Source organism: Paroedura picta, chromosome 10 (genome assembly GCF_049243985.1).
Source record: "Paroedura picta isolate Pp20150507F chromosome 10, Ppicta_v3.0, whole genome shotgun sequence".
Taxonomy (NCBI): Eukaryota; Metazoa; Chordata; class Lepidosauria; order Squamata; family Gekkonidae; genus Paroedura; species Paroedura picta.
Genome location: NC_135378.1, coordinates 53,220,473 through 53,246,019, shown reverse-complemented (window position 1 = coordinate 53,246,019; position 25,547 = coordinate 53,220,473). Strand labels below are relative to the sequence as shown.

The following is a 25,547-nucleotide window of genomic DNA, read 5'->3' as shown; positions in this document are numbered from 1 at the left end:
ATGCCATGATAGAGTCTACCCTCCAAAGCAGCCATTTTCTCCATGAGTTGGTAATCAGGTTTGTAATGGTTCCCTATGTAAAAAAAAACTCCTTGCAAATTAAAAAATAGTGCATCAGGAAGACTGACTCTTAGCCCTTAGTCTTAGTTTTCCCCAGGGTGAATTCTTAATACAGGGGAATTGTATTCTGAAGTCTTATAGTCTGTTCTACCACCTCAGTTTGTTGTGCATCTAGACCAGGCTATAGAGTTGCCAAGTCTCACATTTGGGTCACAAGATATACATTTAGAGTTCACTCAGGGCACCAATATATCCCTGGCTGCTATCAGTTTTAGCCCTCATATGAAATGTTGATTATAGTACAGGGTTTTACATATCCCTCTTCTCTCTCTGCAGTAGAAGTTGACCTAGGGATGCTAGCCCTTGGATGAGACCTGGGAATCTCCTGGAATTATAGCTTATTTCCAGGTGATAGAGATCAATTCTCCTGGAGAAAATGGATGCTTTGGAAGCTGGATTCTATAGCATTATACTCCACTGAGGTCTCACCCTGTCACTAATTCCGCACACTCACAACTCCACCCCCAAATTCTCCATGTATTTCTCACCCCAGAGCTGATAATCCTAAATGGACTGCATTACAGTTAAAAAAAAAAAGGCGACTCAGGCCTAAAACATTCAGGTGGGTTGCCAACCTCTAGGTACCTCCTGGTACCATGAGTGATCTCCAGACAACAGGATCTGATTAACTCAAGAAAACGGCCCCGTTGGAAGGTGGATTCTATGGAATTATACCCCACGTAAGCCCACCCCTGTCCAACCACTGTCGTCCTCAGGCTCCATCCCCCAAACTTCCAGGTATTTCCCAACCTGGAGGTGGCAACCCTACATGCAGGAGCAACCCACAGTATGGGAAGACTGCACTGTAGGACTGTCTCAACTTTAACAAGAACAATTATTGGGAAATTTATTCCCATTCTTCTAGAATAAAAAAGCATTGCCAAGGCGTTTTGAAAACTTCCTTAAACACGCCACCCAAAGGCTTGAGTTCAAAAGTATGTATTTCGGAGGGAGGGGGGTCAAATCGCTGCAACGGCAAGTTGCGGGGTTTCTGCATTGCCTCTTATAAGCAGCTGTCGCCGTCGCCATTCTACCCACAACACAAGGCCAAGGATTGAAGGGAGACGGATAACGGAGAGAGAGAGAGAGAAGGCGATCCACTTGGCAGACGAAAGAACTCAGGGCTCCAACTCTTTATTACAGGCGTGGCCACACTATAGCTCTCCAGAGGCCCATGAACTACAATTCCCATGAGCCCCTGCCACCTCTGCCGGAGAGGGTTTTTCTAGGAGTGGCCTTTCAAGCCCTGACTTTCCCTGACTATTTCCTAGACTCGAGTATTGCAGCTCACAAGCGACACGGTGCTTCTAACTGCGCTTGCGCGGCCACCCGTTGCAACCAAAGATCTTTTACGCAGGCGCAAAGTTATTGCCCGCTGAGTAAGTGGGCGGGAGTCAGAACGAGAACCTGCAGAGGTCTGGGTTGTGTTGTGGTCTGACGTGTCCCGGATGTAAAAGATTGGCAGTAGCTCAGGTCAATTCCGTGGTCCCGCCTTGCCAGGAGGGGCGGGCGGGCGGGAGCCTGATGGGGTGGGGGGCGTCGGATTTGTTCTCCTCGTTGCTTTAATGTCTCTGTGCGCTGGCCTCTGCCCGCTCAGTCGCCTTCAGGCTGGCCAGAGCTCGGCGCAGAAGCGAATGCAGCAGGCAGGGTGGTTGGACGGCCCAGGCACGCTCGCCTCGGGTTGCTCCTTCCCACCTTGAGCCGTTTGGGCCGAAATAAATCTTGGTTGGTCTGAAAGGTCTTGTTTCACCTTGAACTGTCATCTTTTCTCGTTTACTGTAAGCCCCACGGGACTGAGTTAGGCAGAGTGCGAACTGTGCGCTTCAAACATCATTCTGGAAAAACGTATTTATGATCGGTGTATAGGGGTAGACGCTTCAATACAGCAATAATGATAATGATGTGTGCTGCATCTAGCTAATGTTGAGTTTCTTTTCCTGTGGGGACTCCCAGCTTGCTGCTTTTTTGTTCATTAGATATGATGGTGTCAAGAGTGAGTAGTGGCCATGCCCAAGACCAGGCTGAGATCCTGCACTGTCCCAGCTTGACACTGCTGTTCTCTTAGGGTCACCCCAAGGTTGACTTGGCCAAATGGTGGGCTTTCTCTCTTTTAGTCTGCAGACATTGGAGGGAAATGGGTGTGTCATACAAGTAACCCTCATTTGGAATTTTAACTTGGTGGAGTTGTCCAGGGAGGCCAGTGACTCCTCGACCATAGGCCTGGTTGACCAGTTCCATCTTGCAAGCCCTGCGGCACTGTTGAAGATCCTGCAGGGCTCTGATTCATTTGGCAGAGTATTCCACCAGGACGAAGCCAGGACCAAAAAAGCCCTGACCCTGGTTGAGGCCAGTTAACCCTTCCCCCCCATGTTCCACCCACCCCCACTTTCCGATTTGTATTGCTCATGAGCATAGTGTCACCTTGCTTAGCATCTAGCAGATTGATTGCATAGTATGTGCTTGTGCTGCTTTTCATTCTTCTTCTTCCTTTATTAGGCTGTCTAAAAGTGGATCTCCCTGACTTAAGGCAAAATGAATGCATCATCACTGCTGCTACAGTTTCCTCCTTCCCGTTTCTTAAAGACTATTAGAAGAAGTTCTTTCAATAATTTTTGTGTGAGGTCCTTTCCAGGATCTTCTTATCTATATGACCGACAGACTGATTTGCTACAGCCCCATTTTGTGAGGCGAATGATGGTATCTTCAAAGGGCTTGAAGACTGGCTGGTGTTGTCCAGCAAAACCAGAAGAGCAAATGGAGGAACTCTCTGCTAGGGAACAAAGAGTTTTAGATAAACTGTACAGTGGACTTGTCCGTGGGCACAGGGCCTGCTTGGCTGAAGCCATTACTCTTGTAGAGTCCACCCACAGCAGGAAAAAAGAGATTGCTCAGGTGCTCCTTCAGAAGGTACTATCCTACCACAGAGAACAAGAACAGTTAAATAAAGGAAAGCCACTAGCCTTTAGAGTGGGTCAGTCCTTTTTTGTTTGTGCAATTGTTGCTATGATCGAATGCAGTTTGATTTGCCACAGTTTAAGGAAATGTTTTTTACTGAAACTCTTGAAACTTACAAAGGAGTTGTAACCTGTTTTGATGGGTTGTACCTCAGTACAGCTGTATTTCAACATTGCTGTGTGGGAAGCTACTTCCCCCATGAAACCTGCCTACTGAAGAGAAAATCTTCCTTAGTATTTGGTTAATTCCAAGTACCCCACAAATCCTTTCCATGAGCTCTTGACATTTCTCTAATTATTCTGGGTTTGCTCTTTAATACCCTTGTTTAAAAGATCCAGTAAATGTTATTCATTTGCATAAAATTTGTTTATTTGGTAATGGGGAAGGAAAAAATTAGAAGAAGTCAAATTTGAGCTGATTTAGGAAGAGTAATCCTTTTAGAGAAGATGGTTAAATGTGGTTTACTGGGCAACGCAGGTCACGGGTATGCCTTCAGTAGCTGCTTGCATTGGAGAAGGGGAAACATTTGCATTTAAGAAAAGGCTCAAGATTATGAATTTCGTCACTTTGGGAAGAAAGGGCAGAGATTACAAGTAAGACAAGGGGATGGAAGAATATTGATAACAATAAATTAATTGGGTTTAGATCAGAGCTTTTTTTCTCAGCTTATGAAGACACTGATCATGCAAGAGATGCTTACCTGACAGTTTTGCATAGCATGCTGGCTACATTGTGCTGCAATTTTAATGGGATTGCACATTGCCCTGGACTCAAGAGATGTTTCTACTGATACCTAGGATTATCTGGTCCCCCTGGTGCTGGGAAATCAACTTTTATTGAATGTTTTGGGAAAATGCTTACAGAAAGAGGGCACAAAGTATCTGTGCTGGCAGTGGACCCTTCCTCCAGTACAAGTGGTGGTGAGTATGTCTTTGAAAACATTAATCCTCTCCTTTTCTACTTGGTTAGGAACCCAAATGTAGTTATTTTGATTAAATAGGTAGCATAGCCCAGTGATAGTCAGTCAGTGGCTCAGGAGCCACATAGGGCTCTTTGATATGCTACCTGTGATGCTCTGGACCACAGTTCCTTAATGTGGGACCTGCCCGGTGTTTCAGGAAAGTGGGTAAGGCCTTCCACAGTTGGGCTTGTGGTTGGCATCTGGCTTCCCCTGTGAAAAGACTATCACTACAAGAACAGGGCAGCTGAAAGCTGACTTGAAGTGCAGGCCTCATGCCAATTGGGAATTCAACTCTCTGCAAGCCCCGGAGTGAGCACCATTGGGATAGCCCATACCAAAGTGGTAACAGATACAAGCTATATTAATTGAAGTACTGGATACTAAGTTTGCCAACTAATCTTAAATTTTACATGCCTGCTCACCCCAAATAAAAACACTTTCTAAATGGTACTCACCTTTTGATTTTGGTATGCTTCCAAAATGTGGGGTTTCATAGTTATCCTGTATTTAGGTATGTGTGTCTGCTTTCATGAACTTTATGATCAGCTGAGATAGTGTGACTGTGCCCTTCAAGGGGTTACGTGATTGCCTGGACTTTAATGGCATGTACTTTTGCCCCGTTTGGGGTGCCACCCAAACGGGGCAAAAGTACATGCCATTAAAGTCCAGGCAATCACATAGTTCACATAGTCTTCACATAGTTCAAGCACTCAGGGATTCCTAAATATTCTTGTTTGCAGTAAACATGCTTGAGATGCATGCAGGAAGTCATGTTTACTATTTGGTTCTCCACTTTGTTGAATAAGCCTGCACTTACTTGAATCTTGGGACAAAGTTTGCTGTCTCTGTAGTAATATTATCTTTGTTCAACTTTTGAAGGATCACTCTTGGGTGACAAAACTCGAATGACTGAGTTGTCAAGAGACATGAATGCTTACATCAGGCCATCTCCAACCAGAGGAACGCTGGGTGGTGTGACACGGACCACAAATGAAGTCATTCTGCTGTGTGAAGGAGGAGGCTATGACATTGTCCTTGTAGAAACAGTAGGTCAGTGAAAGCCTGCCTTGGGTGTATGGTGACCACATCATGGTCTCTGATGACATAGCTGAGTGGCTCTGTATCGTCCTCTGGCCTACTGAGGCTTACAAAAGAAGGAGATCCTGCATCTCACGTGGCTGAATCAGTGCTACCCTTGGCTAAAACACTACAAAAGAAAATGCACCACCCCATCTTTGAAAACAAATGAACAAACTGGCCAACCAACCCAGGTTCCATTAGCAGATCATGTGAAGGCCTCTGCTTAAGACCCTGGAGAGCCACTGCTGGTCTTGAGTAGTCAGTACCGACTTTGCAGACCAAGGGTTTGGTTCATTCCATGGCAGCTTCATGCATATTCATATAGGTAATGCACTGCCTCTTTAACACAATGCAGTGCAACTAAGTTTGCATTAATATTTCTGAAGGGAGGAGGCAGGAAGAGAGAGCATCTTACCTGCTTTAGGCATGAATAGCCATGGAAGCCTATGACACTGGGCTATGTTAATGTGCAGTGACTTTCTCTTTATTCTGGTGGAGCTTTTTGGATTCTTCTTGTTTGCCAATTTTTTTTTTACTTTGCATCAACATTTTTTGCAGTTGTCCCTTCACACTAATCCATTCTTTCAGTAGTGGATTCCTTAAAAAAAGTGAGTGATTAATTTCTGCTTTCCATTCTTAGGTGTGGGCCAATCAGAGTTTGCTGTTGCTGATATGGTTGATATGTTTGTGTTGCTGTTGCCACCAGCAGGAGGGGATGAATTGCAGGTATTGTTTTTAGTGTTGCAAGAAGCAAAGCTGTATATATGAGAATAGCAGGTTTTCCAAAATATTCAGCCTTCAGCAAAATATGGTGTTAATTTTGACAGTACTTTCTCCAAGAGGGTGAGTTGTACTGCTGTTTGTCTTGTTATGCCTTCCCTAAGCATCCATAATACAGTCAAATTTATTGCCCATTTTATGACTTTTAACATAGATTTTTAGTATACAAAGTCCGTTACAACATTTATTGCATTTGTGGTTCAGTGACACTGATTGCTGTGTTGTTGGAGAGGAGCTGAGATATTTTTATCTACTGTGGAATTACACTTTAAGGTTGGTATGAAGAAATTGAAATGGTTCATGATTTCGTTTTCCTTGGTTCCATCACCAATCAAAAGGGAGACTACACTCAAAAAGTCAGTAGGAGATTGAAACTGAGGAGGGTCACTATGGGTGGGCAGGTAGTTGTGAGTTCCTGCATTGTGCAGGGGGTTGGACTAGATGACCCTGGAGATCCCTTTCAACTTTATGATATTCGCCATTACTAAGTATGGGTGTGAAATTTGGTCAATGAAGAGAGTTGGCAATGTGGATTCCTTTGAAATGTGTCGGAGGAGAGCTTTTCAGATACCGTGGACTGCCCAAAAAGATAAATAAGTGGGTACTAGACCAAATCACACATAAATTCTTCCTAGAAGCTAAAATGGCTAAACTGAGGCTATCGTACAAGAGTCACTGGAAAAGAAAATAATGCTATCAAAAGTGGAAGGCAGCAGGGAGAGAGGAAGACCAAACATGAGCTGGATTGACTCATTAAAAGAAGCCACTGCCCTCAGTTTACAAGACCCAAGAATGGCTGCTAACGATGGGACACTTTGGAGAATGTTAATTCATAGGGTTGCCATAAGTCACAAGTGATTTGATGGCACTCAACATGCACACACACACAGAGCACCTTAGAGGTTTCTAGGACATAAGCTTTTGAAAGTCATCATACATTTTTGATTCTTGAATGTTTATATCCTGAAAATCTTGTTAGTCTCTGAGGTGCTCCTGGACTCAGATCTGGTTCTTCTTTAGAAGCCATTGCCAAACCTGCCTTAGACACAGGGCTCTTAAACTTGCAGCAGTCGACTAAGATGCTAGGTGTTTCATATTGGCCTTCGGAATACAGTGGTCCAAGGAACGAAGGTTTCCTTTTAGAAGACAATGGAGTACAAATTAAACTTCAGCAGTTATCTGGCACTGTAACTTTTAAGGTGAAGACAGGCAGCAAAAACTCTTCTTGCCTGATTTCAGCATCACTCTCGGTTGCCTTAAAGAGATGATTATTGATCACAATAGCATTTCTGAGGGTTCCACTTTTTTTCCCCTCTTGCTTGGTTCAGGGCATCAAACGAGGGATCATTGAGATGGCAGATCTCGTTGCAGTAACCAAAGCTGATGGAGATTTAATTGTTCCAGCCCGTAGAATTCAAGCAGAATACATCAGTGCACTGAAATTGCTCCGTAAGCGCTCTAAGGTTTGGAGCCCAAAGGTTGGTATATACAAAATAATCTTCTTCTTAGGTGCAAGGGTATTGATTTTAATACTACAGAACCCACATAGTTCTCCGGGTCTCTCCTAGACCGTTTATGCACTGGGAACTTCAGTGCCCCAGCTCCCTTGCGGGAGCACAAATTGGGGACGGATGAGGTGCACAGGGCCAAATGCTCCCCGTGTGGGTGCAGGAAAAGGTGGGGCAACCTGCCATGACTAAAACTTCAGCCTGCAGCCTAGCATGAAGCCTCCAGTGCATAAACGGTCCTAAGGGGGCTTTCTACATATGATGATATTCATAATTCTTTAAGCGTATGCATTTGGAAGATCTTAGTTACCAGAATCTCAACTAAAAACCTCTTTAAATGTTGTAAGTTATATGTAAAGTCAGTTTGAAAGCACAACTGTCAGAATTTAATTTATCCATATATGTAATTTATATGCTGTCTTCCAGTAAAAGAAAACAAAACCAGTAAATGTAGTTAAGCATTATAAAATGGGATTGAAAAACTTACTCACCTGTAGTTCCCAAGTCGAACATGCTGCAGTGTAAAGTAAAGAGCTCATTAGCTCATTAGGCTTATATAGGAGCTGGCAGTCCTTTGGATCAGGGGTAGTCAACCTGTGGCCCTCCAGATGTTAAACGACTACAATTCCCATGAGCCCCTGCCAGCTTTTCCTGGCAGTGGCTCATGGGAATTGTAGTCCATGAATATCTGGAGGACCACAGGTTGACTATCCCTGCTTTGGATACCTTGACCCAAGCCCATTCAGGGCTGTGAAGAATATTAATGAGCCAGCACTTGGGACCAGAAGATGAATTAGCGGTCAGTGTCAATCTTTTAAAAACTGGGGAGAGAGATTCCCTGCAGCTCGCACTGGCCTGCATTCTGGCCGCTGTGCTCGGGACCCGTTGAAGCTGCCACTGGTTTTCAAAGGCAGCCCGACACAGAACGCATGGCAGTAATGGGGCTGGATGCAATCAATGGTGGCCAGATTGTGCCTCTTGAGGTCTGTATTGGGCCAGCAACTTAAGTTAAATAACAACATTGGAAGCCGTAATGGATACCTGAACCTTCATAGCTTAATAGCTGAACTTTCAGGGCCATTTCGCACGGCTTCAAAATAGCACAATGGTTGCTAATTGGAAACGCTACTAATTTGCCATAACCCACGACGTCGTAGACAATCTGCAACAATCCTGAAACCGACCCGCAAAAAACGCTTCGTTGTAGCGCTTTCAGGGGAATCCAGAAAAGTGGATTCACCCTCCGGATAGCGATACACTCCTGCAACCAATCTGCAACAGTAGCGCTAAAGACCTGTGCGTTACCATTGTTGCTGGTTCTTCAAAGTCCCTCCCCCGGCTCTCTCCTCCAAACTTCCGGCGAAGCGATCGCCATTTTTTTTTCTCCGAGCAAGCGGGGATAAACGCACCGGCGAGCCTCTTTCTGTTTAGAGGCTTCCCTGGCTTCAGTCCTTCACCTTTAGTCACTAAGCACAAACCACTTAAAAGCCCGTTTGCTGAAATAAAGTCCCTTTATTTTTTACACATAAATTCAGCCGAAAATCGGGCCCGTGAGAAGGGGGGGGGATTTTTTTTATCACTCGAGGCAGCGTGCAAACGATCATACAATCAAACGACAGCTCACATTAGGCAGCTGGATGGGTCTCTCCGTAGCAACGAATCTACCTAGATTCGTTGCTATGGGTCTGTTTTTTTTTTTTTTAAACCTTTCTTAAAGGGAAAGGGGCTGTTTGGGAGCATGCTAACGGCTGCCCATTGGCTGCTTGACGGCCAGGGGCGGGACGAGCTTGGCAATAGCGCTTCCTTTCTAGCGATTTCTGCCGAGACCGGAAGCCTGTGGGAAACGCTAAAAAACGCAACTGATTCCACTACAAAGGCAGGTATGCATAACGACGAATTCCACTATTTTAAATGGCGATTTTTCATTCCGCAAACAATTTGCAACAAAGATCCCCGTGCGAAAAGGCCCTCAGTGCCGCTTTCTTAACCTAGCGCCTTCAAATATGCTTATGCCAAATCAGTCCCAGCAAATAGCTTGATTTTTATCTCTTAAAACAATTCTTCTGAATCTAGGTCATGCGGATTTCTGCCAGGACTGGAGAAGGTATCTCCGACATGTGGGATAAGATGACGGAATTTCGGGATCTTATGCTTGCAAGTGGGGAATTGATCACCAAACGGCGGAGACAGCAAAAAGTTTGGATGTGGAATTTAATTCAAGAAAACATGCTGGACCATTTCCGGAGTCACTTGGCAGTGAGAGATCAGATCCCACTTCTGGAGGAGAAGGTTGTCAGTGGGATATTGTCTCCAGGGCTGGCTGCAGACCTACTGCTGAAATCTTTCAAAGGGAGATCATGATCTCAAACATATAAACGTATTTGTTGTTGATGTTTGGCATGTTGTGTTATAATTCAGTGAACGTCACACTTTGCCTGATAAGCCAGATTTCAGATAACTGTACATAAATAATTTCTGTGTCACATAATACAGGGCTCTATGGAGCTGTTCCACTGCTGGCTGGAATTCGTTGCCAACCAGAGGCAATAGGGTCAGAAATGCATTGTAATATGTCAATTTCTGCCCTAGACTGGCAGCTGGCACTATGCAGGTCTTATTGCTAGGACCCTCCAGCTATTTGTAAAATTATAGTTTACTATTAATGGGTAGAATAAATTGCACATTGGCTTATCTAAATGATATAAGCACAATTGTTTTGTGGTAGCAGCTATTGTACCACTGCCTCAAACCAGTAGCAGCCCCTGATCCTGTGTATGTTGCTTTAAATGAGCCACAGCTCATGTCCCTCAGCAGTGAGGTTGAACCACCGGAAAAGTTCACAAAAGTGTTACTGGAGTGTTAGTTGGGGGGATCTTCGCCCACCAGCCCCTTCTTCCAGCAGCTTCCCTTTTGTCCCAAAATGTCTCTCTGAGGACTAGGAGAGCCTCATAAACAAAAGGAGCTATAGCAGCAACAAGGAATCAAGTGGAATCCTCCCATTCTCTCTCTCTCTCTTTCCTAGAATCATAGAGATAGAAGTGACCTCCAGAGTCATCTAGTCTAACCCGCCGCACAATGCAGGAACTCACAACTCCCTGCCCACCCACAGTGACCCCAATTTCATGCCCAAGTGATCCCCCCACCAAAAATCTCCAGAATACAGCCTGGCCTGGAGGAAATTCACCTGTCATCCCACAGTGGTGATTAGCAATTCCCTGGATATGCAAGGAAGGGCCACAAAAGTTAATATAGGCCTTAGTGTGAAAAAAAAGCTCCAAGTACCACCATACCCCTGACAGCTGCTGCTTCTGCTGCAGAATGCATGACACAGTTGGAGCTCTGTGGAATGGTGGCCACCCTGTAACAAGCCTGCTCCCCTCAGACCTGATCTCCTTCAAATCAGGCTGCACGAGGGAACTGCTGTTCTTTAGCTGTTCTAGTGCCAGTGTTTTGCTTCAGGAAGTTTTTCTCCCCTGTATATCTAATCTGCACTGGCCCTTTGTAAGTCCATTACTTCCTGTAATACAAACTTGTGTAGCCTTAATTCTGTCTCGCCCTTCTGCCTGTGGCTTCCTGCTTTCTGTGGGACTGCTGTGCATATGCGCCTTTCTCCTTTCTGATTGCCCAGGAAGTCAGTCTTTTCTTGTTCAGCCATCCCGGTTTGGCAGGGCTCTTTTTCTAGTTCTGTATTTAAAGAAACAAGCAACTTTCTTAAACAAATGAACAAACAAAACCTTGATCTTTATTTTTTTTTGGTCTTGCTGTTTAGTGAATAAGTCATAAGGGTACTCCTTACTTTTTTGCTCAGTTATTTAAAATAAAAAGTAGTGCAGCAGAACATTTTAAAATGAAAATATAACCCAGCAGTATGTTCCAATGCAAAGCATTTTTCTCCCACCCTTCTGTCACAAACTTTGGGACAGCATATGTGATTTTCTTTTACCACATGCGATAATTTCCCTGTTAAAACCTTGTTTCTGAAGAAAAGTGTTTTCACTCGAAAGCTCACGCCTTGAATAAATCATTGTTGGTCTTAAAGGCATCACCGGACTCTGATTTTGTTTTGTTGTGCTGCTTCAGACCAACACGACTACTCATTTGAATCTATTCTTGTTTTGACCAGTTTGTTCGACACCTTGTTGGTTACCCATATGACCTAACTTGCACCTACATTTGGGATTCTCTTTAGAACCACAGACACTGTTACAATACAATACAATAAAACAAAAATGAAGCTAGAGGTTGCTATTTGGTTCCACTTACTGCCTGTGCGCAGTGAAGTCAAGATCTTTCCTTAGGTAAACAGGCCCAAAGTTAACAGTTTGGATTTGCTGTAATTCTCCTCCTGGAACACGTTTCACGTTGCTGATGAACAACTGTTCATTCACATGCCTTTCATAATGTCTAGAAGGGAAAGATGGCCTGCCTTTCCTGCCTACCCCTAAAAAGGCTAAATCCCCCACTAATGCTCTTTAACATGCAATTGATAACACCTACAAATCATTTAAATCCACCAAACCTTATAGCCAGGAGATTTAGAAAGAGCCTATGAAAGGGAGACAGGAGCCACTAATTCCCACTAAAGGTAGGTTGCACCTTTCACCCCTTTTTATTTTTGACCTTTTGCCTTCCTCTTTGTGATGTTTAGAATGCTGCTGACTTTGTGACCTGTTGCTTAGCAACATGATGAAGGCGAGCAAGGCCTTTCCCTTTTCCTTCCTCCCTGCAGAAGTTCAGCAGAGAAAGTTGTCAACGGCAGCAACAACCAAAACAACACCATCAGCAGGCTCCTGTAAAATTGCACCTCTATAGCTTTCGTCCCCATGGCCAAATATCTGTTCCTGGCTCCTGGGGTCAATCTGCCCTTCAGCCCACTTGCTCCTGAAACTTTTGAAGAGATCAAAACCTTGGCGGGCGAGGCCTGGAAGCGGCACACGCAGACAGACAAGGGCTGTGCCTCAACTTATGGAGGGGCCTACGGAAATAAGGGGCTGGACGCAGCCACCAGTAGCCGTCTGGCCCCCTCCTCTCCTACCAGAGTACACAAGCCTCATCCACCCCAGTAAGCCTTTTTTAATGTAAGGTAGATCTTGGGCAAGCAAGTCTTCAAGAAACGTCTCCTGGAGACCCTGGGTAATGGGGGTGTCAGGAAACACACTCTGACCTCTCCAGGAGGCAACTTGGTAGTGATTAAGAGTGGCAGCTGCTAACCTGGAGAGCCCTGTTTGATTCCCTGCTCCTCTACATGCAGCCAGCTGGCTGACTGTTGGGCTAGTCACAGTCCCATTAGAAGCTTTCTCCCCTAGCAGTTCTCTCAGATCTCTCAGCCTCACCTACCTCACAGGGTGTCTGTTATGGAGAGAGGAAGGGAAGGTGATTGTAAGCTGCTTTGAGACTCCTTTGGGTAGTGAAAAGTTGGGTACAAAAAACAATTATTCTTCATCTATGTAGACACCTGGTCAGGTGATGATTGTTCTAAGAGGACAGGAGAGGGATCCTGGGTTGCTCTGAGTCTCCTGTATTGACATGCCGTACAATGTTAGTGGGTGCTATGTAACAGAAATTAAGTCATTGGCTTGATTTTATGCCCCACCTTTCTCCCTAGTGAGGAATACAAATTGGCTGACGTTACTTTATCCTCAGCATGATCATGTGAGATAGGCTAGGCTGAAAGTCAGTGGCTGGCCGCAGGTCACTTAGCCAGCTTCCGGGGCTGAGGGGGGATTTGAACCTGGGCCTCCCAGGGGCTAGTCTGGCACTCACATAAAGTGTGGACGCAAAACTGAGCGGGACTGGGGGTATTTTTTAGATAGCAAAGATGACAAAGTACATTACCTCACAAAATGATTTACTGTTTGTGTGACTGAGATGGACTAATTACAATAAATTTGAGGAGGGGATGTTTGTAATTTCAAGCTTTGGGGGGAAATAATTAAAATGACATGTATTAGTAAAGTACCAGGGCATTCATAATCCTAAGTGGGGTTGTTTTGCTCACAGAGGAAAATTTTCTTTTGATAAAAAGCTCTGTAAGTTCATGAGATATATTCTGACTTTTTTGTTTAATGGGACTTTATTTTCAAACCAACCCACTCCTTTTAAATGAGGAACACTTAATTTCACTGAGCTTGCATGAGCCAGATCTCTCCCTCTCTTTCTTTTCCCTTAGCTTTCCTTTCTTTGTGTTTTTTTCTGAGCTGGTGTTGCCTGTAGAGTTCTGTCCCTTGAAAGGTCGCATACTACATGTAGAACATCACTTGGCTCAGTAGTTTGGTTTTTCTGTGTGTTATGGGTTAATATGAAGTTACGCTTTAAGAGTATACATTCTTTTTCTCCAGTGAATATTGGCAATTAAAAGTACTATCTCACCATGATTCTCGTATCTTGTGAAATTGGATTCTGATTAAAGCTTCCATATGACACACGTCCATTTCCAAAGCAGGGAGAATGGCACTTTGAGGGCACAATTGAAATGTTCAGAGAGAGCAGCAATACATCTCTAATGCAGGTTTTCAACTGGAAAGTCATGCCAGCTTCCATGTTTTCAGATGCAAAACTCCATGCAAAAGAAACAAGAACCTTAAGCTCTTGCAGTCCCCCCCCCCCCCTGACAGCTCAGGGGAAATGAACACTCAGGCACGCTGGAAGGGGCCCAAGAGTAGTGAATGATTTCCTAGGAAATGCTGAGGTGCTGCTTTGGTGTGTGGAAAAAGAATGTGTTGAAGAAGATGGTGTAAAAATCCCAAGTGATTTTCCCTGTTTCTCTGCTATTTTGTTTCCTGACGAGGACACTTAAAATTGCAAAAAGAGTAACAAGATGGTATTGTGTTGTTACCAATATAAGTCTCAAGTTTAAAAAAATTAAGGGCAGTATTGCTATTTTCAACTCCACTTAGCTTTTTAGTCTCACCGCCCCCCCCCCTTTGATTAAGGCACTAATGAGGACAAAACTTTCATTTATACCTCACCCAGTGGGACCCAAAGTTGCTTATACTCCATCTCACCTTCACAACAACCTAGTGAGGGATGTATGGCTGAAAAGGTGTCAGTGGCCCAAGGTCACCCAATGAACTTCTGACTAGGAAGCAGCCATTGGTCATATAGTAGAGCTTGAGAAAATGGTGTGTTCCTTTATCTATCTATCGATCAATCGATCGATTCGATTCGATTTGATTCGATTTCTATACCACCCTTCCATATGGCTCAGGGCATTTTATTTAATGATCTACTTAAAGATAGAAATGCTTGAGGTACATCTTACCATTTATAACAAAAGTTTGACAACTGCGAAACATTGAAAAACCTGACCAGTAGTGAGACAAGCCTCAACTCCTGGGAAGATCCTGGGTGGTCAAAGCACAGGCCTCCCTGCGCTTTGATACCACTCCTGGTTCATAAGAATACAGCTAATTCCCCACGTGTGTTTTTGCAGGCTGCCAGAGAGGAGAAAATGATCTCATTGTTTATACCAGTTTGGGTCTATGATGAAAAACAGCTGCCAGTATTTGGTAAATGACTTGATCAGAAGCCAGGGGAGGCACCCGTTAGAAGCCAAAGTGGAGTTCCAACACACAGCCTGGGATTCTGACACTCCTTTTACAAGTCCTAGCATCCCAGTTTTCGCTTCATCTAGGCCCACAAGTCCCACAACTGAATGTGCAGGGAGACTATCAAACTAGAGTCACATTGGAGTGGCTTCCTTACATGGCTGGACCTCATACAGCTTTGGAAATGCTTCATTAATAGGATTTAATAGTTCCCAAAGTGTCCAGGCACATTCCTGGTGGCTGATTGCCCTGAGATGGAAATTTCCCTTGATGTTTGCCTGTCACACGTAATTCCATTCGTCAGATACTACTGGGGCAGCCTGGGAGTCAACGCAGGGAAGGAACTCTCCACGCTACACTGGCAATAAACCTGTTGCACTGGTTTAAAGGCAAGGAGAACTGCTACTGGGTGGCCATAAGTCCCTAGTTATTTTCCCTTGCTTCTGGAGCATCAAAACTCCACACACCTCTCTAGGGAAAATGCTGCTTCATTTATCATACTGACCATCTGCATTTACTGACTTTTAGGTAACCAGGGGGCAGGGATGTTGCACGGCAGCGATTGTCTTTATAGAATCTGGAGCCACAGATATTCATTGTTGAATGGAAGAGAAGCAGTCATGGAGCTGTGATGATTCTTAGCTTCAAGAGGCGATTGGATAAACATCTGAAGTGGAGGTCCATCAGAGGCTATTTGCCACTATGGGGAAGTGATGCTGTGTATTCTTGGCACTTGGGGGGCAACAGTGGGAGGGCTTCTGAAGTCCTGGTCCCATTGGTGGACCTCCTGATGGCATCTGTGTTTTGGCCACTGTGTGACACAGAGTGTTGGACTGGATGAGCCATTGACCTGATCCAACACTGCTCCTTTTATGTTCTAGACCTGTTGCACTGGTTTAAAGTTGTCCACATCTCTACAAATTGGAGGCACCTGCATTGCTCCTCAGTGCTGCCCCCTTAGTAGTCCTGCATTAGGACTGTAGTCTGCCACAGAAGTATCTACTGCCATTGCACAGCTCTCTAGATCTCCAAGCATCAAGAATCTATGACCACTGGGCAAAATTTGGGGAGCAAGAGGCAGATAGTGACTTCTTACATTGCTGTCCCTCCTCTTATGAGAACTGTGATTTGATACAGCAGGTCCTTTGCAAATGTTGGCACATTTATGGTCAGTGTTTGCCACTAGAAGCCTTTTTCAGGCAGATCAGGTACCACCCAATAAGATAGGTAGCTGTGTTAGTCGGTCCGTAGCAATAGAGTGCAGAGTTAACTTCCCCTTGTTTTTTATTTCAGTTGTTGGTTGATGAGCCACACATATCCAGAAATACTGGAAACTTTATGCCAGATTAAAGATCAGTGAATATTTATGTGTGAGAGCAATTACCATGTTAAGGGATCCATGGCCTGCTTACATCAAAGCACGCTGGTCAGGACTGCTATATATTATTGTTTCTGGATGGGTTTTTTAAAAGTATATATTATTGATCACTAAGTGAGGCCCTTGAGGTCGAAACATGTATAGTCTTCTGTTGACATGTTCACCTACTTTATATGGAGAATTATTACAGCTTATGTAATGTAATGTACTGCATGTTTTGACTCTTCATGTAGTGTGATCTTCTCTGTTTTTAATTTTATTATTGTGTATACCATATAATTTGTTGGAATAGGCAATGTCTGGTATACAAAGAAGAACAGAAGACGACCCTGCAGGGGGCAGCAAAAAGACAATTAGATAAGATAATGAGGTCAGGACCTTCTCTCCTGTTAAGTGTCCTTCCTTGTCTGTCTCGGATTGGTACTCTTAGGGGCAATTTCCTGCTTCTTTTCAGAAGCCACAGATTCAGTCCCTGTCTTAGTTAGACATGTAGTCAGCTCTTATCTCTGTCTCTCCTCTGCTCTGTCAAGTATGGCAATTTCCAAATAAACCTTTACCTACTCTTAAATCAGGGTGTGCAGCCTCACTGCCTTACTTACACTGCTAATATAATTAAGAATTATGTTGATATTCTTGTTACCCGCTGTGGCTTGCCACCTGTAGCACTTTGAGTGTGTTTCAGGTTGTGTTTGGTTCCCCTTCTCCTTTGTGTATTAACTCCCCTTCCCCTCCTTTCCAGTAACATCTCAGTCTTTCCTTTTGTGTCTTCCTCCCCTAGGGTGTTCTTGGTCAACCGGCTTCACTATATACCTGGACACTATGGCAATGCCAAACGAACTGTGGCAGCTGATACTGGTAAAAACAAACTAGCATAACCTGTAGAGTTTAGTGTGGAACAGTGGTTAGAGTAGACCAGAGAGACTCAGGTTCAAATCCTCATTTTGCCGGGGGGGTGCTTGGTCTAGTCATTCTCAGACTAACCTACCTCACAGGATCGTTTTGAAAATGAGATGTGGAAGGGGAAACTGAATGTGGTGCCCTGAGCTGCTTTAAAGGCAGTGGGGGGAGGAGGAGGAGGAGGAGAAGAAGAAGAGTTTAATCTTATATGCCGCTTTTCCCTACGCAAAGGAGTCTCAAAGTGGCTTACAGTCGCCTTCCCTTTCCTCTCCCCACAACAGACACCCTGTGAGGTGGGTGAAGCTGAGAGAGCCCTGATATCACTGCTCTGTCAGAGCAGTTTTCTCAGTGCCGTGGTGAGCCCAAGGTCACCCAGCTGGCTGCATGCAGGGGGCATGCAGAATCGAACCTGGCATGCCAGATTAGAAGTCTGCACTCCTAACCGATACACCAAGCTATATAAAAATAGAATACCCAGCAAAAAAACTTTCTGAAGCAACGGCTGTGGTTGTGTAGCAATTGTGACCTTGAAGTAGCCATTGATAATGGAACAGTGAAAGGCAGGCTTCTGGATAAGAAGTCCTTGAAAACATCTGGAAAAGTAACGGAAGGAAAACATAAGTATTTCGGGTAACAGTCTGTTGCGGCTCTGGGATGGGATGCAGTGCTTGCAGGCGACCTCTAGATGGAACCATAGAGCAATGCTGTTTCCCAGTCAAGGCAAACTCCTTGAAAGAAAAAAAGCTTTTAAAAAAGAACAGCAGTGTTCACACAATTTCTCTGCCTCTACCATATTTGCATCCTGCCCTTGCTTCCTGTAAGGAGATCAGGGCGTGGCATACACGTTTGACCCATTTTATCCCCACAGCAACATGTCAAAGGAAGCTCTAGGCCACCTAAGTAAACTTCATGGCTGACCTGAGATGTGCCTCGTAACCCATGCCTTTTTCTGGCCTCCACATGGGCGGTGGGGGGGGGGGTGTTACATCATCTTCTGACCTCACAGAACCTACCCACTACTAGTTGGGGGGTGGGGGGGTGGAACCATATCTGTATGTTCCCCCCAGGGAGTTGTAAAGAGGATGGCACTTAAGAAACAGCACAAGAGAAAAGAGGTTAATCCAACTTTTCTTCCAGTGCTGTGGCCTTGATACCAATTACCCCAGGCCCATCCCATCCCAGCTCCTTTTTAAAATGTGGAGTATCTGGATGACCTTGGACCAATCACAGTTCTCTGAGAACTCTCTCAGCCCCACCTACCTCACAGGTGACTGTTGTGGGGAGAGGAAGTAGAGGTGATTGTAAGCCCCGTTGAGATTCCTCGGGGTACTGAAAAGCAGGAAACAAAAAATCCCACCTCTTCTTCTCATCTCAAATCTTGATGGACCAGGCTTCATTACAATTTCCTCAAGGTACACTGTGAGCCTTAGTGATCATCTGTTGGGCGCATCCATATCCTGCCCTTCATCAAAGGAGTTCAAAACAAGGAACAGCTTGGTGATCTCAAGTGACCCATTTCCAGCTGCTTTTAAACCCCATGAGATAATCTCGCCTTGGGTTTCCTGGGGCCCTATCTGGTTTAGCTACAGTCTGGTTTAGCACAAAGTGCCGCACAAATGCATCATCATCTAAGTGGCTAAATGTCTCAGAAGTGCCTGCTGTGGCACACGCTACTCTGGGTATTTGCGTATGCACTTGGCGCATGAGCATCTACTAGGGGAAGGTACAAGTTGACGGGGTCACATTTCTGATTAGGGCAGAGTCCTGGACACCTGTGACATATCTGGTGTGTGTGCAAAGTGTTGTCCAGTCGCAGCCAATTTATGATCATGACATATTTATTCACAAATACCTAGTCTGAGCAGGCACTAACAGGCCCGACTCAGCATGAGATCCCCCTCCCTCCCCAGTCTTCCCCCCTCTGCCCCTCCAGGGTTGTAAGTGCAGTCTTGTTGGATCAAGCTGTGTACTCTTTTCTGAATGTCAAACCTCTGAAAGAACCACAGGGAATGTAGCAGACATTTTGTATTTGTGTCTGTTGGGCTGTTCCAAACAATGAGGTAGACTTGGGCAGGAGGCTGGATAAGTGAATTAAGAGATAATTGAGATTAATTTTCTATTCAGGCTTACTTGCTTCTTACTTAATTGAATGCATGTTTCACTTATGAATGGGAATCAATTGTGATAAGGCTTGTGGTGGTTGGTATCGGATTGAACAGAGGTCCTCAAGAAAAGTTTCTTCGCTTTTTTGTTCCCCCCCTCCCCCGCTGCCCACCAGCTTTCAATCTATTCATTATGCGTTTCCAGGTTACTTAAAAGCTTCCAGCAATTTCCCACATGGTTTAGGAGAATCTCAGCTCCAGCCACAACACGTAAGCATGATAGTTCAGATTTGTTTTGTGACTGAAGAGAGTCTCATATTAAGATGGGTAACAATGCTAGTCTGTCTGAAGCAGTAGAAAAGAGCAAAAGTCCACTTGAGGACTAACAAAATTAGTGGCAAGGGATGAGCTTTTGCAGGCCACTGTTCACGGCTTCAGATATCTCACGGATGCCTACCACATATTTTGTTAGTATTTAAGGTGCCACTGGCTCTTTTCTACTGCTACAGATACAGGTTATTTCAAACAAAGTGTGGGTTTTTTGGGAAAAAACTGTTTAGGTCTTTTCAAGAAAACTGGATGAAAGAAGGTGATTTGGAGCAAAGGAGGTGGATGAAAGGTGCTTCCAGAGTTCATACACTTCAAAGTCTATTGGAGCCAATGGGCTTGAATGGTGTCACTGCTTTGAACTGCACTATTGGCGTCCCCCTCTGCCCCGCTTTTCCATTGAAAATATTAATCCCGGAGGGATCCAAATGCATTTTTCAAGGGAAACACTATCCTCTCCCCAACAGTCTTCACAGGGCTCCTTTTCTTTAGAAGGTGAGGCTGTCAATGGTTCGCTGTGTTCAGTTTTGCTTGTCTAGTAGCACTGCTCCAGTTCTTTCAGGCCTGTAGACTTTATATTTACAGGACAGCGTTTTAATCTGTTGCCAAAGAAAGACTTGTCTTGACGGAAGAGGCAAACGCAGTCAGTGTCGCACTCTTTCTAGCACTGGCTTGGCTTGGGGCAGGGAAGCTGCTTGCTTGGGGACGACTCATTGGAAGCAGAGAAGTCAGTGGCAATTGCGTAGACAAGAGCAGCAAGATGGAGCCTGCAATCTTCCAGCCGGGTTCCAGAATAATCCTATTGACTCCAGCAGGATTACCTTGAAATAATGGTTCACCGGTGGCGGCCACCAGGCAATTAAAACGGGAGGAAAACTAAGTGAAGAGATACAGGAAAGTGGCATATTTAGTGCAGCAGAAGAGCCCATCTGTGAACGTGGATATTTAGATAAGGGTCTCAGGAGAGCTTTCGGACAAGGTCCATGCACTGCCTTCAAAGACTGGGCTTGGCTTGTCACTGGTGAAGCACACGACTCTGCAATTTCCCTTTTAAGTTCATTTATATATTTTCACTCTCCTTCATGGGCCAATGAGTATGAGTACAACCTGGGATGTCTCCAGAGTAATGCAGGGATCTATCTGTGATTGTTATTGCGTTGTTCAGCTCACAGATAGTCAACCTTCTCTAGTTGTAGTTGTGAAAATGACCTTGATATACAACTTAGAGATGGACAGCACTAACCTTAAGGGAATTGTAATTCGTCTTTTAAGGATTTGAACAGACAGATTTTTGACACGTGGAAGCATTTTTCCCCACTCACCCTTCTATCACTGGCAAACTCACTTCCCCCCACATATTCCATGGGCCTTAGGGATCTTCAGTTGACATTTGCAAGCCTCTCCCACGAGTTCCCCCCAGAACTATTCTCCAGTCACTGCACACACCAATTGGGTATTGCCTATACCGATGCCGACAGTACAATGATCTGCTTTTCTCCTTTATTAGTCTGATAAAGATGAGCACTTCCGTGTTGTGCCATGAGTACTTTTGGAACCTTTTAATGCAGGAAAATTATATTTTCTTAAATTCAAAATATAGTGCAGGAACCAAAAATGCTTTGCCATTTCAAGATCTCTTTTTAAAAAAAAAACATAGAATGTGCATTCTGTTTCCAACACTTAGTACACATGTGAATGCCCACACCCTCTAAAGAAACAAATGTTCCTTCCTATTGATCCAGTTATGTTTCCTCCCCTCTGCCCCAGTTATGTCGTATAATGATGAAATGGCTGTTGCCGGAGGAGGCTGGCTGGCCCTGCTGTTAGCACAGAAGGAAAGTTTCTCCCATTGTCCTTTGGGGTGGGGAGAAGATTCTCTCCACAGGCCCCAGTATCAAGCCATGATTGGACATGATGGAGCTGGAAAATGTCCTTTAGCAGCACATCTCAATGCAAGGCACGTGAACCCTGGCAGACAAAACACATTCTAGGAGTATGTTCTAGTGAGCCTTGTCTCAAATTAAGCTCTGATAACAGACAGGGTGTTTCTGCCAGGGGAATAATTATTGTTTATTACTTGCAAAGAGGAATCAGAGGAGAGAAACAGTGGCTTGTATTTCTGTTCAGTATTCATACCCTTTTGAGGTCAAGTTATTGGGTTTTGTAATTCGTTTCAGAAAGTGAGGTTTTTAGGGCTTATTTTGAGCCAAGCCAAGAGTATCTCTTGGTGCAGGTGGAATATATTGGCACAAACTCACTGCAGCTTGTCCCACCACAGGGATTGGGTGGTGGACCTTATAGGTCCAAAGCTGATCAGTGAGGCCTCTTGTGCTGGGAAATGAACAGCTGGAGGTGAACCCATGGGGGAATGTGCAGCTGGTTATCTGGCTCACTACAGGTCAGAAAACAATGCATGGTGTCTCAAAAGGTTACAGCCAGGAGTTTCTCCAAGATGTGTCATTTATAAGCAATCCACTGTGACATATTTAAGTTATCTTCTTTCCTCTTACGGTAGATTAATTATAATACAGTCAGCGTTGCCTCACCGGTAACTCCCCTCGTTGCAATTCAACATTGGAAAAAGCATGCAAGTGAATACAGTGAGTTGAGTTCTGATATTTTTCCCCATTCAGATTCCTTTCTTCACAATTGCAGCACAAAATTTCCAAGTTTTCAAATGATTTTCAGCTTCTTTTCCTTGTCTTTGACTTTCATCTCAGGGAACCAAACAGCAGAGAACACGGAAACGACATCATCTAACAGCCAGGATATTCCTATCAAGATCTGCATTCCAAATGGCTTTCAGTACGAGCCCTTCCAAATTAATTCTTCTCATGCTTTTTTGCATACTTATCTTCTCACACCCTTGTCCCAGTGGGTCCCTGCACTCTGCCAGCCATGTTTCCTGCATCCTTGTCCCTCCTCTACTATTGCAGAAACTGCATTCAATGGCTCTAGATCATGGGTAGTCAAACTGCGGCCCTCCAGATGTCCATGGACTATAATTCCCAGGAGCCCCTGCCAGCGAATGCTGGCAGGGGCTCCTGGGAATTGTAGTCCATGGACATCTGGAGGGCCGCAGTTTGACTACCCCTGCTCTAGATAGATGGCGTTATTTCTGAACTCTTTTGCCAAGATTTGCACATGCAAAATTCCCTCCCTCACCAGAACCAGCGTGGTGTGGTGATTCAGAGCAGTAGCCTCTAATTTGGTGAACCGAGTTTGATTCTCCTCTCCTCCTTCACAGGAAGCCAGCTGGGTGACCTTGGACTAGTCACAGTTTTGCTAGAGCTGTTCTAACCAAGCAGTTCTCTCAGGGCTCTCTCAGCCCCACCTGCCTCACAAGATGAGGAAGGGAAGGTTGCTTTGAGACTCCTTCAGGTAGTGAAAAGCAGAGTATACACATCAACTCTTCTTTTTCTGTGTTACAAGAAGCTGGACCAGGGTAGGTGGGGATCTTAGGTCTTTCATGCCTATTAAGGATTGTTTTACTGCCGATCTTTTTGCAATATCCTGTAGCACAATTAATTCCTTCTGAGCAGCAGGACCTATTGTGTCATATATATCACAAACTTGGTTGGAAGCTCCCATGCCCAATACTGTCTCCAGGATGCCATCCCACAAATCTGCAAGAGTATACTTAAATATACCCATTTGAGGGCCATTTCAAAAGTGTGTGTGTGTGGGGGGGGGGGGTGCAAGTCCCAACTGTCACTATAAGGAGGGAATAAATTTATTTGACCCTGTTTTAAATTAGGGGTTAAAGGCTCAGCCTGTATCTAAGGGTTTTACTGTTATCTGATTTCAGGAAGGCAGTGTAGAAATTCAATTAATAACAATAACAACAATAATTTGAATCATTTAGTATTTGGGAGGTTTTACTCCACTTTTCTCTACCAGGAGGAGTCTCAAAGCAGCTTACAACTGCCTTTCCTTCCTCTCCCCACAGCAGGCACCTTGTGAAGTGGTGAGGCTAAGAGAGTCTTCTCTCAGAAAGTGGACCTCTCTCAGCCCCACCTACCTCACAAGGTGCCTGCTGTGGGGAGAGGAATGGAAGGCAGCTGTAAGCCGCTTTGAGCCTGCCGCTCTTAACCACCACGCCATGCTATTTATTACATTCTCATTCTGCCTTTTCCCCAAGGACCCTGGGGCTGAATACATTTCTCCCCCTCCTCCATTTTATCCTCACACCAACCCTGTATGCATGTTTAGGTGGACAGTGTGTGTGATTGGCCCAAGGTCAACCAACGAACTGCCACAGCAGAGCGGAGATTCACACCTGGGGCTCCCCGGTCCTAGTTGGACACCTGAATCACTCTACCAGGCTGGTTGGTCTGGTGTTCACTACCCTATGAGGTTGGTTTAGGCTGGGAAAGACTGACTGATGCAAAGTCATCTAGAGATATGCTTGCCAACTCGAGACTTGGACATTTCTGGAGTTTTCAGGGGTGGAAGGTGGGTATTGGCAGAGGGGAGGCTATAATGCCACACAATGGTGTCCCCCCCCCCGAACTGATCTCTATTTGTCTGGTGATCCGTTGTAATTCTGGGGATCTCCAGGCTCCACCTGAAAGTTAGCAAACCTGCCTAGTAAGCTTGTGGTTTGGCAGTCTCTGGTTTGGCAGTGAAGTCACCTTTTCTGCTCAGAGACCCTAATCCCCCCCCCCACTGGCCGTCAACATATTTTATTGCTCTTTGTTATATATACACACACACACACACACACACACACACATATATATATATAAGCTGCGCTGTCTTTCCTTTGCAGGAATTCTGAGTCTGAAGAAAGTGATTCCGTTTCTTCTCAGCTGTAACGGAGGTCTGTGCTGGAAACGAAGTCCCAAGAAACTAGTTGCCAGCTGCTGTAGTAGCAAGACTGGGTGTTAGCCAAATCAACAACCACAAAAACACAGCCCACTTTCTAGTAAAGGTTTTGGCATGCTTAGAGAAAAGTCCTGGTTCTGTCATAAGGAGTAAGGTATTTCGTTCAGGAAGACTATTTGGTTCAGGCTTCAAGAGATGCAAGAATAATATGAAAATATAACATGCAAAACTAGAATCAATATAGCATTTTCACCCTGATCTAAAGATTTGCATGTTCATTGATGCACACAGAGTTCTTCTGTACCTTGTTAATGGCAATGAAAGAAAGAAGTCTTTGTATGCAAATTAGAACATGGGCAGATCTCTGACTGCAACAGGGGTAGGCCTTGAAGGCAAAAAGGCTCTCATCATGCATGTGTTTTGTTTTTTAAAAAGATTCACTGGGTCATTTGGGGGGCTCAACCCTGGCTATAAAAAACTGCCAAGTAAGATACACTGTCCTAGTACAGAAAACCAAAAGAAAAAGCGAGGCAGGTTAAAGACACCCTTTATGCTTTGTGTCATGCTTTTTGACCTAGATACACCAAGCACACGTGATCTTATCAGATCTTGGGAGCTAAGCAGGGTCAGCCTTGCACAGTATTTAGATGGGAGATCTCCAAAGAAGTCTAGGGTTGTGGCAGAGGCAGGGAATGGCAAACCACCTCTACACACCTCTTGCCTGGCTGCCAGACAATCCTAGTCGTAGGACCTCCTGGCTACACTACTCACATGCCGTCCGATAAATCCCTCATTCTTGACCTCAGAGCCCTCCAAGTGATTTAAAATATTTTTAAGTAGTCCAAACTTTCCCCTTCCTTAACCCTCACTGGTTTTGGAATGACAGTTGTGTGCTCTAACCCTTTCTTTCCCAAAGACCTTTAATATTGTGGGAGCCATCCCTCACATGCCTGTGTGCACCCCAGCGGTGTCCCACTCCTGCTTCTTCCTCAAGGTGGCCACTTTAGAGCAGTTGCCCTCAGGTTGAGATTCTGGACACCCTTTGACCTTTCCCCTACCCCCACC

General features: G+C 44.8%; 2 protein-coding genes across 5 annotated transcripts; both read left to right on the top strand.

Annotated features, from left to right (window-relative positions):
- The first annotated feature begins 1,455 nt into the window (after window positions 1-1,455).
- On the top strand, window positions 1,456-11,446 carry MMAA (metabolism of cobalamin associated A). Of its 4 annotated transcripts, none has more exons than XM_077300178.1 (7): window positions 1,456-1,593; window positions 2,617-3,091; window positions 3,873-3,995; window positions 4,916-5,086; window positions 5,757-5,842; window positions 7,225-7,374; window positions 9,478-11,446. In XM_077300178.1, the coding sequence occupies exons 2-7, from the start codon at window positions 2,653-2,655 to the stop codon at window positions 9,763-9,765; spliced, it is 1,257 nt and encodes a 418-aa protein (XP_077156293.1). In that variant the 5' UTR covers window positions 1,456-1,593; window positions 2,617-2,652; the 3' UTR covers window positions 9,766-11,446. The 4 variants fall into 4 exon arrangements, with proteins under 4 accessions (XP_077156293.1, XP_077156294.1, XP_077156296.1 ...); XM_077300179.1 differs by lacking the exon at window positions 1,456-1,593 and adding an exon at window positions 1,648-1,785; XM_077300181.1 differs by lacking the exon at window positions 1,456-1,593 and adding an exon at window positions 1,739-1,845.
- A 620-nt stretch (window positions 11,447-12,066) lies between these two features.
- C10H4orf51 (chromosome 10 C4orf51 homolog) lies at window positions 12,067-24,610 on the top strand. The gene is made up of 6 exons (XM_077300182.1): window positions 12,067-12,466; window positions 17,108-17,184; window positions 19,534-19,598; window positions 22,171-22,255; window positions 22,376-22,460; window positions 24,427-24,610. The coding sequence occupies exons 1-6, from the start codon at window positions 12,228-12,230 to the stop codon at window positions 24,470-24,472; spliced, it is 597 nt and encodes a 198-aa protein (XP_077156297.1). The 5' UTR covers window positions 12,067-12,227; the 3' UTR covers window positions 24,473-24,610.
- The last annotated feature ends 937 nt before the right edge of the window (window positions 24,611-25,547 follow it).

Excerpts from the sequence above, each read along its gene's own strand:
- MMAA (XM_077300178.1), top strand. The coding sequence starts at position 2,653 with ATGAATGCATCATCACTGCTGCTACAGTTTCCTCCTTCCCGTTTCTTA. Across the intron at positions 3,092-3,872 it reads GCCACTAGCCTTTAGAGTGG|GATTATCTGGTCCCCCTGGT; the intron begins GTCAGTCCTTTT and ends ACTGATACCTAG. Across the intron at positions 5,843-7,224 it reads CAGGAGGGGATGAATTGCAG|GGCATCAAACGAGGGATCAT; the intron begins GTATTGTTTTTA and ends TGCTTGGTTCAG.
- C10H4orf51 (XM_077300182.1), top strand. The coding sequence starts at position 12,228 with ATGGCCAAATATCTGTTCCTGGCTCCTGGGGTCAATCTGCCCTTCAGC. Across the intron at positions 17,185-19,533 it reads AACTGTGGCAGCTGATACTG|GTTACTTAAAAGCTTCCAGC; the intron begins GTAAAAACAAAC and ends ATGCGTTTCCAG. Across the intron at positions 19,599-22,170 it reads CTCAGCTCCAGCCACAACAC|ATTAATTATAATACAGTCAG; the intron begins GTAAGCATGATA and ends CTCTTACGGTAG.